General features: G+C 37.8%; 1 protein-coding gene across 1 annotated transcript; it reads right to left on the reverse strand.

Moving 5' to 3' along the window:
• Window positions 1–9,293: 9,293 nt before the first annotated feature.
• LOC121246699 (exopolygalacturonase-like) lies at window positions 9,294–11,723 on the reverse strand. Its single transcript, XM_041144937.1, has 5 exons — window positions 11,481–11,723; window positions 10,436–10,747; window positions 10,013–10,302; window positions 9,650–9,878; window positions 9,294–9,518 (listed from the first exon to the last, which is right to left on the reverse strand). The coding sequence occupies exons 1-5, from the start codon at window positions 11,721–11,723 to the stop codon at window positions 9,294–9,296; spliced, it is 1,299 nt and encodes a 432-aa protein (XP_041000871.1).
• Window positions 11,724–12,953: the final 1,230 nt, after the last annotated feature.

A 12,953-nucleotide genomic window follows, 5' to 3' on the forward strand; every position in this document is an offset into this window, starting at 1 on the left:
TAAAGGTGAAGGCCATGGCTCAATGCCCTCTCAGTCAATCACAAATCCCAAACGACGAAAAATATTAGGAAATGTACCTCACGGATTGGAGGTCGGACAAAGGAGAGCAGGAAGACGGCGCCGGAAAGAAAGTGGCTAGCTTTCTTGATTTTAAAACACGGTCGGGGTTGGATGTCTAACTTGGAGGATGAACGTCGGGTTTGGGATTTTCACTTCTAAACGCGAAATGAGGAGCAGGGGAGGGAGGGGGGTGGGTGGGTTGCGCGGGAGATGAAGCTTTTTATTTTTATTTTTATTTTTAACAAAATGATTTTAAATGACGTGGCATGCCACGTAGAGCGGGAGACACGAACGGGAAAACTAAGCGGTAACTGTAGCACTATCCAATTCAAAATGATGTACACACCAAAACCTCACCTATAAATCCTCTAGTTTCTCATGAAATCTCCATTGCGCACGCCACAAAGCACTCACGATAGCCACGATTGCATGAAGCAACCCAACATACAGAAGCTAGTTCCTCGATGTCTACTCTATGTCCTCTTTTCTATTCTACAATTTGTTGCATCACACGGAGTAGCAGTCAAAGGAAACAACACGCCGAACAAGCCTTCTAGGTTTACGTTCCATCACATGAAACTGCAAGCCTCTAAGCATGCCATAGCAAGTCACCATAGCATGTTGCCAACCTCAAGCTCACGATAGTTTTACCAACCCAAAAACAGAGCAACAAGCTTTAGCCATGAATAGCACCACCATATGTCCTCTCCTTCATCCCGAAGTAACTGCGAATAACCCAATACTGCACCACCCATCTCTTCCACGCCGCAACGCCACCAAACCTGCAACCACCAACACAACTGTGTTCTTATACAACAAGAACAAGCACAACCCATCCTCCAATTACGGCAAACCAACAAGCCGCATCCCTCCTCAGCTTTCCAGCCTCCATAGAAACCGCCGCATGACACTTATCATCACCCTAAGTGGAGAGGCATCGGACTCGGAACGACATTGTTGGAAAAGGTCACAAAGCACTGCATTTTGAGGGAATAAAATGAGGCGTGTTGGGCTTTGGCTGAAGCTGGGTTGTTGTTTAGGAGCTGCAATATGCAATGTTTAATCAATTCTTGGTGTTTTTCGTTTTTGATTTACTGTAATACACACCACTTTGGGACTAAAAACACCGAAAGGTGTGTTTAGTTTTTCTGTCATTTTGCAAATTTCTGTCAGGCCAGTTTATCATTTACTAGAAGTTAGTTACCGAATTTGAGGTCCTGGATATGCGAGAAAGAGAGAGGAAATAGAAGAATCATTTGGAAAGTTTATTGAAAAGTCTGAATGTATGGAGGTTTAGCGATTCCCTCCAAGAACCCTATTATCAATATAAGCTTGTGACTCATTGAGTTCTTTTTACAAACACTTCTCATCCCCTCTGTTATTTCTCATTTGTATTCCCATTTTCCATTCCACGCAACCATCTGATTACATCCACTCCCAGAACAGTAACTTAACAATTGGTATTAGTATGCACTGATCCTATGGCAGATAATACAAGATCTAAGCACCAACAACATGAGTCTCTTCAACACCAAGTCAACCACCAACAACAATCCATTACTGAATTGAAAACAAACGTGCAAGAAATAAAGGACACGATGAGAAACTTCTCCATTACTCAGAACCACAATAACGAGGAGCCTCACTAGGACGTCAATGTGGAGCATGAGAACCAGGAAACCAGAAGGATCAACTTAAGGGGTGTCAAGCTTGAGTTTCCTCACTTTCCAGGGAACCAACCTAGCAACTTGGATCTTTAAAGCCAATCATTATTTCGACTTCCATCAGACTCTTATTACCCACAGGATGCTCATGGAGTCTTACCATATGGAGGGTGAAGTTCTTGTGTGGTACCAAGACGATGTGGAAGGGGGATAGTGTAGAGATTGGGATGCATTCACCAGATTCATGCTCCTTCACTTTGGGCCAACAATGTATTATGACCCCATGGAAGCATTGACTAGACTTAAGCACACCAACATTGTGGCAGGGTACAAGGCTCAATTTGAGGCCTTGTTCAACCGTTTGAGGGGGCTATTAGATGCGTATAAGCTGAGTTGTTTCCTCAGTGGCTTGAAGGATGAGATATGCCTTCCCATTCGAATGTTGAATCCTATCAATTTAAATGCAGCTTATGGGTTAACAAAAATGTAAGAAGAGTACCTCTAGAGTACAAAGAAAGTCAGCAAGCCCATAATGGAGAAGCACGATGCAGGGGTGGTAGGAAATTCTGCACACACCTCATATTCCAATGACAGTTACAACAAATGGCAAAAACCCATGGGACCTACAAAGAAGGTGACATCCATGCAAATGGATGATAAGCGAAGGAAGGGAATGTGCTATCGCTGCGAAGAAAAGTGGATCCCAACCCACATTTGTAAAACCCCTAGAATTTATCTTTTACAAGTTAATGATAAACTGTTGGAAAAGGAAGAAGACAAGTAGTGTGGGGAAAATGAAGAGAAATAAGATGTGGCAGTACCTACCGACAAATCTGAGGAAATTGAGATTTCTTTGGTTGCCATTTCTGGAACTCCCACTATTAGAACCATGTGATTGGTGGGAAACATCATAGAAAAACAAGTGGTGATATTAGTGGACTCGGGTAGTTCACATAATTTCATAGTTTCAACATTGATTTCTAGGTTTTAGTTGCCAGTGGCCTATTAAGTTAATTTGAGGGTAAAGGTAGCTAATGACCAAAGTCTAAGCAGCGAAGGGATGTACAAAACTATAAAACGAAAGGTGCAAGGTACTCTATTCCAACCTCCTCTTCATTTACTGGATCTTGCGGGTTGTGATGTTGTGTTAGGAGTCCAATGGTTAGAGACCTTAGGTTCTATAACTTGGGACTTTTCAAAATTGTTGATGAGTTTTGTGCATGGTGGTAGCACTGTTGAGTTAAAAGGGTTGAAATTGAATTCATCAATTGTGGAGGATGGCCGAAAAATGCTCAAGACCACTATGGCTAAGGGCAAGAGAATTTTGTTACAAATTGTTTGTGATGAAAGGGAAGAGCAAGTTTCTAAAAAAGTGGATGGAAAAATTACTGAACTGTTGGAAGAATTTAAAGAAGTATTTAGTAAACCTAAGGGGTTAGCCCCACCACGCAACCATGACCACTACATAATCCTCAAGGAGGGAACACAACCCATCACTAATAGACCATACTGATACCCCTATTACTAGAAAACATAAATAAAAAAAATAGTGGCAGAGTTATTGCAGGGGTGATAAGGCCAAGCTCCAACCCTTACTTTTCCCCTGTTTTGCTGGTTCGCAAGGCCCATGGTAGTTGGAGGCTTTGCATCAATTATATGGCACTAAATAAGGAAATAGTGAAGGTAAAGTTTCCTATTCTAGTGATAAATGAACTGCTGGATGAGTTATTTGGCTCTATGATCTTCTTTGAACCCAATTTAAGATCAGGTTATCACCAAGTTCGGGTAGTGCCTATTGACATTCCTAAGACAACCTTCATACCCATGAAGGGCATTATGAGTTTTTTGTGATGCCTTTTGGCATCATCATTGCCCTAACCACATTCCAAGGGTTAATGATTGATGTTTTCAAACCATATATAAAGAAATTTATGCTCATATTTTTTGATGATATATTGGTGTATAATAGGTCTTGGGAAGAGCACATAAATCACCTAAAGCAGGACCTAACCATGTTATAGAGGCACTGTTTGTATGCAAAAAAAATCTAAATGTGAGTTTGCAGATGGGAAAGTTGACTATTTAGGCCATATAATTAATGCTAAGGGTGTAATGGCTGATTCTTCTAAGATTGCCACCATGCTGAATGGACCGAGTCTAAGAATGTGAAATCCTTAAGAGGATTCCTAGGGTTCACAGGGTATTATCGAAAATTTATCAGGAATTACGGGTCTATCGCAACACCTCTTACCTCCTTGCTCAAGAAGAATTCATTCTCATGGAACTTGAAGGCCAGCAAGGCACTCATGGCCTTAAAACAAGTTGCTTCACATCCCCTGGTTCTGAAATTGCTTGATTTCAACAAGCCTTTTAAGATTGAATGCGATTCGTATGGTAATGGAATTGGGGATGTGTTAATGCAATCAGGACAACCTATTTCTTATTTAAGTCAAGCACTTAAGGGGAAGGCTCTTCTATTTTCTACATATGAAAAAAAGATATTGGCTCTTGTGACGACGGTGCAAAAATGGAGACTGTACCTCCTAGGTCAATCTTTTGTTATTAAAACTGACCAACAAGCTCTCAAATTCCTATTTGAATAGATGGTTGGAACTAAAAAATAGCAAAAGTGGGTAACAAAACTAATAGGGTACGATTTTTATATCGAGTATAAGAGGGAAAAGGAAAATAGGGTGGTTGATGCCCTTTCTCAGAGGGAAGAAGAATTAGAAGAGCCCATGGGTACTGCCATGATCTCATTTCCAACTCCTTTATGGGTTGAGGAGTTAAAGCACAATTACCAAGAATCCAATGAGCTGGTTGAATTGTTGAATCAGCTCCAAACCAACCAGAACATTCCTAAGGGCTTTTCACTGCAGCAGGGTTTAATCATTAAAAGGGGAAGGATAGTGTTGGATCCTAAATCTAATTTTAAAAAAATGGTGCTACAATATGTGTACAACAGCTCCCAAGTAGGTCATTCAGGGTATTTGAAAATGTATTAGTAGGCTAAATGTGACTTCTACTAGAGGGGTATGAAGAGGGACATCAAATAGCTAGTGAGGGAATGTGACACTTGTCAAGCTATGAAGTACGAAACCTCACATCCAGTAAGGCATCTTCAGCCCTTGCCCATTCCCCATCATCCTTGGACTGACATATCTCTTGATTTCGTGGAGGGACTACCAGTTTCCAAGGGGTTTAGCGTTATTTTTATGGTGGATCGTCTGTTTCACAAAATATGGTCATTTCATTGCTCTAGCCCATCCTTACACAGCTGAAGGTGTGGTCGAAGAATTTATGAGCCATGTTTTCAAACTCCATGGGTTCCCAATGTCAATTGTGTTGGATAGGAACCCAATTTTCCTAAGTTCATTTTGGAAGGCCATTTTTCAAGCTCAAGGACATCATTAGACTTCAGTTCAGCCTACCACCCACTGACGGACGGCCAAACTGAAGTGTTAAATAAATGTGTCAAAGGGTATCTGAAGTGTTATGCAGGGGTTAAACCTAAGGTTTGGTCACAGTGGCTACCTATGGCGGAATGGTGGTATAATACTACCTACCACATAGCCACCAAAATGACCCCATTCGAGGCTACTTATGGCTATCCACCCCAACACTACTATCATACATTCCTGGAACTACTGTTAATGGAGCTATCTCCTAGATATTATAGGCCATTTCCAATTGAAGAGAAGATTAGTTCAGTGGCTTACTAGTTGAAGCTACTCCCAACGTCTAGGATACATCCCATGATCCATGCCTCTTGCCTCAAGAGAAAGTTGGGGTTGTACGTCCAAGTCCTCCCAACTTTGCCTCCTACAGACACCATGGATGAGATCTGTCCCAAGCCAGAGCAAGTTTTGAAAAGGCGTATGAGAAAATAAGGGAACTGAACTGATATGAACCCGTGGGAATGAAATACCTTGGTTTCCATCATGAACCATCACCGAGATACTTGTGACAAGGGAACCGAACCATCATCGAGATACTTGTGAAGTGGGTTGGTTTGCCAGTAGAAGAAAGTAGTTGGAAAGTTTTATGGAAGTTTCAAGCCCTTTACCCACACCTTGTGGGCAAGGTGCTTTGAACGGAGGGGATTTGTTAGGAACAGGTTGGAGTTGCAAACCCTAAGGAGGAGTAGAGAAGAAAGTAAAGCAAGTAAGTGCTGAATTGAAGATGAAGTTATGCGAAGTGAACTAAGTGGAGAGGCATGGGATTGGGAACGACGTCTTTGGAAGAGGTCACAAAGCACTGCATTTTGAGGAAATAAAATGAGGCATGTTGGTTGAAGTTGTGTTACGGTTTAGGAGTTGCAATACACAATGTTTAATCAATTGTTAGTGTCTATCATTTTTTATTTACTTTAATACACATTGTTTTAGGACTACAAAATCAAACGGTGCATTTAGTTTTTCTATCATTTTGCAAGTGTCTGTCAGGCTAGTTTATCATTTACTAGAAGTTAGTTATCGAATCTAAGGTCCTAGATATATGAGAAAGAGAGAGGAAATAGAAGATTCATTTGGAAAGTTTATTGAATGTATGGAGGTCTAGGGATTCCTCGAATAACCCTATTATCAATACAAGCTTATAAGAGTGCTCTCATTGGATTAGTTAAAAGATAAATCCAATGAATATTTAGCTTTTGGAGAGCAAAATATGCTCATATTGGATTAGCCAAATTTTAAATATTTAGAATTTAGCTACAATGACTTTCAAAAGTTTTTCCAAATTTGAAGGTTACTGTACATACATCAAATACATATTTTATTAATTATTTCTCTCTCCCTTTCTTTCTATCACATATTTTATCACAATTGATATATTAATTTGAGTTAGTGATATATTAATTTAATAAGAATATGATTATTAATTAATATATAATAGGTAGAATAGTAAAATATGATAAAATAAAATAAATTAATAATTAAAAAAATTAAATATTTTTGAAATTATTAATTATTCATTACTATATAATGAATAAATATATAATCTAATGTGGAGATTTGATGTGAATAACTAAAACCAACTTCATCTTAAATTATTTTATTATTATATAAGGAAAAAAATCGCTATTCCAATGGAGAGATTTATGTAAATGGAATAGCTAAAAGTCAAATTTCTCTTACATTCATAAAAAAATATGCTTTAATTTTGGCTAATCCAATGAGAGTGCTCTAACTTATTGAATCCTTTTTACAAACGCTTCTCATCCCCTATGTTATTTCTCATTTGTATTCCTAGTTTCTATTCCATGCAACCATCTGATTATATCCACTCTCAGAATAGTAACTTAACACTACTCCCATCTGACACACTTTAATGCATCAACAGAAATGGGCCAAGATCACTGTGGATTTTGGTTTGATATAATAAAGATTTAGAGATCTGGGCTCAAGGCTTTTATGGGCTTGGGTTAGGATGGTTAAGTACCTTTTCCACTTGGTTTTATTGTATTTCATATACAAGAGAGGTTGGTTAGTTAAGTCCAATTGCTTATAGTTCTTACTTATATTTTGTATTAGTTTGACTTGGCTTAAAGGCCCATGGCTTGCAGATAGCTTTCCACAGGTATTCACGTGAGTATATATACTCAAATGCTTGGAGAGTGTAGGGTATTCTGATATAGAAATTTCATTACCTTTCTCTCATCTTCTCTCATTTTACTTCTCACTTTCTTGGAGGAGCTCCTCTCGAAGAGAACAAATTAGTGGTCAGATTTGGTAAAATTATTATATTACAGTTATAACTAGAAAATAAAGAAATATTTTAAGAATATTAAAATGATATTATATTAATATTTATTAGATTTCTTGTAAGATTTAATAATTATGTTAATTATAAGAAAGTAAACATATTTTAAGAATTGAGATTTTTAACAACTTATTTTAATAGAATTAAATATTGCCCAAGTATTCTACTAAATTATAATTTGAAAGTGAAAATATATTATAGTATTTAAATAATTTAAGATATAAACATTCATTGATTTTATATTAAACAAAATATTTATTTGATTATTTTCTTATAGTATGCATTTAATTAAGTGGGATATTAGGACATGTTTTCCTTGACAGATTTAGTGACATTTAATACTTCGTATAGATGACGAGTTACGAAGTGAGATTTAAGAAGCATTAAAGCGAGGTAAGTAATTTGATCATGAATATTTAGGATTATCACATGTCAGTTTAGATAAATTATTATTAAAGCCATTTTTGACATCCACTTTTTATGTACAGCGCCTATCTTGATATATGCAAATATGTCATCCAACATAGCACATATGATCATATCATTCCGCATCATGTTCATATTTAATAATTATAATTATGTACGTATTATGTCATGCATCTCATGTCGCATAAGACATGTAAACTTTCTTAAGTTCAAGTGCAAGATAAGATCAAATCAATTTAATTAGATGGTCATTTAGATGCATGATACCAATACAGTTTCAGGGGTGAATGTGCAAGCCACGGACTCAAGCGTGGTCCATCATAGTATGTCAGAATACTACCTCAGCAGCTCTCCTTGTGGCCGAAGGGATGTGGGGCCGGTGTACAACCTTGCACACATGATTAAGTGTATTGGGCAATCAGATAAATCAAAATAGTAAGATAATTAAGATAAATCAATACAAGTCATGCATAATGTAAACATTAGTATGCCCCACTTGGCCTGCATGGTACGAGACAGATAGAAATAAAAAAGAAAAATCAGGACAGGATTCGGGTGGATATTCTACTCGCCCGCCCGCCCCCCTATAAATACAAAAAAAAGGTGCGGGAAAAAATTTGACTCTCCGCCCCTGTTGGGATGGGGTGGCTTCACCCGTGTAGGTGGGAACGCCCCTAGCTTCCGTATCTCTTTTTTTGAAACCAAAACAAGAAAGAAAAGAAGAATATGAAGTATTTTTTTTTTTTCAAAAAACAGAAAAAATAAAAATGTAAGGGTGTAATTCTGACTAGTTTCAGTCTTGAACTATAATCCAATTATGGTGGATGCTGCCCTTTAATCTTGAGATATATACAATAGATCATAAAGTGAATTTCTGAATTCAACGTCCTTCCTTTTATTAAGATTTCGTTATGTACCGGTAACCTTGGAAGACAGAAGGTTCGTGTATATATATTTTGTTACATAAAGGAAGGGCTTTGACCACGTCTTGCTTTTGTTTCAATTTCGAATACATATAATCACTTACAATTGAATAGGAGATTGACTTGTGATTTACAGTACAACCAAAATGAAGCTAATAATTTCTTGTCTTTCTTGGGGATGTCACAGATCAGGATAATGTTAATATACATGATCTCTGCAAAATTTGAAAATAATGGTAAAAAGAAACAGATACCAACAGTTCACCCCCAAATCTAGTGCCAATGTCTCAGACCAATGAATTGGGGTAAAAAACAAATGCAGTCCTAATGGCCAACATACTTATAAGCCTCCAATTTGGAATCACTTTATGTACTGATCGATCATGTAGGTGATCTGCCAAATTGCTACCTGATTCACAATTTCAACTCACCTAATTTAATTTCAAGTTTCAACTTGCACCTATTTGCAAGGTGGTGGGTTTTGTCTTCCACCATACCTTACTACTGCATTGGCACATGTAGCAGTGGCACCCATTCCCTTCCTCTGATACCTCAAATCGATGTTGTAGAAGTGAACATCTTGGCAAGGAAACTGCTTGCTGCACATCAGATTTACTGCCACTGCGGAGCTTGAGGTTCCCTTAATGTTTATGTAATAAACGTTGCTGATCTTTACACGCGATGGCTGCACATTCATATTTATTAATTAAGTACCAGATCGAGCAGCTGATATATATATATATATATATATATATATATATATATATAGAAAAAATGAGAGATTTGTGCAGAGGAAATATGGTGAATGAAACCAACCGCTTTCTTGCATTTGGTTGATCTTTCGCAGTATCGCTGGTCTATAATGATGGGGTTCTTGACATTGTTCATAATGATGTCCTGGAAAAGCATGCCAGACGCTGAACTTGAATCAGATCCTGGCCATGTTTTGATTCTAACCCCATTATCTGTGCCAGTCAATGTGCAATTTTTCACAACGATGCCTCTCACATCCTCCTCGTGACGGTACTTGCCGAGGCTACCCACACTGTCATAGACATGATCAAAATTAAGCAAAAAGTAATTCGGGTTTCCTTTTCATGATTATACTCATCATGTAACGTAACCATTATTGTAAATTTGTAACCTAACTCTCTTTAAATACATAGAAATATTATTTACCTAATGCCATGACCAGGTCCACAGGTTAATTTGTTGATTGCGACGTTAGTGGCTCCCTGGATCATAGAGACGCAATCATCCCCAGTCCGGATGATGGTTTCATTAATTCGCACGTTGTTGGAATGGCTAACATGGATGCCATCAGTGTTGGGGCTATCTCCGGGGGCAATTACACGAATGTTGCGTACCCTGATGTCCTCGCATTGAGTGATGAATACGTGAACCCCTTTGCTATTAAGGGAAGTGATGCCCTGCAGGACTCCATTGGTGACCTTGTTGAACTTAATGTTCTGCTCCAAATGATTAGATCGAACAGTAAATGGACACAAACAAACCATTCTAAATTTCGACTCAGTTTATCTCAAGTAAAGGAAATCAACTACTGATCAAAAGAAAGATCGAGAAAGCAGCTAGCTAGCTTACAGATGGAAGTTGGACGCAGTTTTTGTTACCCTTACAGTCGTATTTCCAAACAGCACCACCCTGCCCATCAAAAGTCCCACTTCCTGTAATTACCAAGCCATTGATGGATTGGAACAAGACCCATTCAGAGGAAGAGTATTCTCTGATATCCGTTGTTGCTTTTAATGTCCCTATAACTTGAACTATTGTGGGAGATGGGCCGCTGCATGGCCCTGCAAACACAATCTCAGATAGTAAGAAAGCCCCTCCGGGGATGAGTAGCCTCGACCTTCCCTTGAAGCCGCATGCAGCACGCCATGCTCTTTTGAACGGCTGCAGGGTTTATAGTTCGATTAAGGTTCGTTTTTTAATACAATTCTTTTAGATACTCTCAAATTATTTTAGTATTATTTACAGATTATCTGAAACGTATCTAAATGGAGCCAACTAATTTTGTGAATATTATCGCTCAAAAACTTTTTAATTAATGAGGAAGTTTGAGAATGAAATATAAATTCATTCACCTTGATATTTTTCTGGATGGTTTTTGTTAAAATATAAAATAAATAATAAAAACTATTTCTCTTCATTGCTTATGTTTTGGGATAAACAGTAATTTCATTTCTACGGATAGGCTGATTGTTTGGTACTGATTTGCTCTAAAGGCCATCTAGATAATCCTTTTGGGAAAGAGAGACAAAAGTGGAGAAAGAGCATCGAGGAATATGGAATTACTTTGTCAAAGACCGTACCAAGTGTATTAAAAACAAAGTAAAACTGATTTTCACAGCTTGTTTCTGATTAATAAGATGGGATATATTCTGGAGAATCTTTGACTGCAACTGAACATGTCGATCTTTATATAAAGAGTCATTCCGCTCGTGAAATCTTATATAAATGCTTTCACTATATATCCATGTTTCCATCCTTTTCCTCTAGATTTTCTATGCAACCATAAAAGATGACCAGAACAAAATGCATGCTTGTGATCATAACCACGTACATGTATTTACACCAAATATTGATCAATAAATTAAGCTGGTGCAGTACAGCTATTTATAATTACCTGGGTGCTATCTTTTCGACCATCAGGATAGGCACCGAAGTGTAATACGTTGAAGACTCTCTCATAGTTAAGACCTGCAGGCCGAATGTCATAAGTAATCCGACGTAAGTTAGCACCCAGGAGAGTATCAACAAGTGCATGCGACATGCCCTTTGCCTCGCAGCAGCAGGCAATTGCAAAGCACAAAATCAGAATGGTGGCGTGCACGCAAGCCCAGTTTCCTGCTGCATTATTATCTGCCATTGCTGCGTTTATTATCGTACCTTCTCAAATCCCAGCACCGATTTCTTTATAACCTTTTACGCATTTTCTACAATATAAAAGCCTCTGGTGGAGGCTCTCTTCGATTAAATGGGAAGTCAGCTCTCTTTCTATGCCTCTTTATTTAAACACTTGGTTTCCAGCGATACAGATTCTTTATATGGGCCATCTAAGTCTACGGATCGAGAATATTAATTAATTTGTGTTTTTGTCAAATTTTCTTGTCTAAAATTGATGGTATGATGCTTTGTGTGCATGGCTTCCCTGAACTTATTCTCCACGAACCTGATCTCCATGTACCAACAAATTCACCACCACTTTCGCACCACCATCTTGTGACAGCAGGTTATCATGATCATCGGTTCCTCCGCCAGTCACAGTCGGTCAACCGGGGGAGAAAGTACTGTTGCTTATCCTAATGTCTTTTAATTGAGGAAAACCTACGCTCCAAGGATACGGAAAAGATCAGTCTTCTCAGTATTTTTCATTGTCTTCATTTTTTATTTTCTGTCGTGAGTAATTATTAAGTGATTTTAGAATATAAATGTGATGCTTCTGACCCTCGCTTGGAATTTGGTGGTGATTAAAACGTGGATATGCAACATTGGTTTATATATCCCTCATACATGATAGTTAATATTTAATATATCTAACATATTTCTAACAGTATAAATAAATCTCATTGGAAAACCAAAGGGTTATTTTCTTTTAGTATAAACTTTCCTTCATTCATATTCATAAAAACGTCAACTATTACATAATCTGTCTCTTGTCAAATGACTACGTATAAACTTAGGGCCATCCTCAATTCATACCCTCTTATTCTCTAATTGCAAAGCTTTCCTAGCTAGAATGTGGGCCACTGTATTACTATCCCTATGTGAGTTTTGCACTTTCCACCCAGGTTTATACATTAGAAACTCTTTTACATCTTCTATAATGTGGCCCATGTAGAACACATGTCTTCCTTATCACTATTTACAATGTTGACTATAGCCTGAGCATCCCCTTCTATAACTACTTTTTGAAAACAAAGATCATTTCATTGTTATAATCAAAAGATGTGATAATTTCTTCCCATAATCAAAGCATATGTTCAATAAAATTGAGAGTTCATACCTCCAATAACTTGTGATGGATTTTCCATAGAAGTTTAGGATTCTTGCAAAGGAGGAAAATTTCCAGCTATGGAGAGAATGACTCTCTACCCCT

The sequence above is a fragment of the Juglans microcarpa x Juglans regia genome, chromosome 1D (assembly GCF_004785595.1).
Source record: "Juglans microcarpa x Juglans regia isolate MS1-56 chromosome 1D, Jm3101_v1.0, whole genome shotgun sequence".
Taxonomy (NCBI): Eukaryota; Viridiplantae; Streptophyta; class Magnoliopsida; order Fagales; family Juglandaceae; genus Juglans; species Juglans microcarpa x Juglans regia.

Excerpts from the sequence above, each read along its gene's own strand:
- LOC121246699 (XM_041144937.1), bottom strand. The coding sequence starts at position 11,723 with ATGGCAGATAATAATGCAGCAGGAAACTGGGCTTGCGTGCACGCCACC. Across the intron at positions 10,303-10,435 it reads ACTGCGTCCAACTTCCATCT|AACATTAAGTTCAACAAGGT; the intron begins GTAAGCTAGCTA and ends CATTTGGAGCAG. Across the intron at positions 9,519-9,649 it reads CAACCAAATGCAAGAAAGCG|CCATCGCGTGTAAAGATCAG; the intron begins GTTGGTTTCATT and ends ATGAATGTGCAG.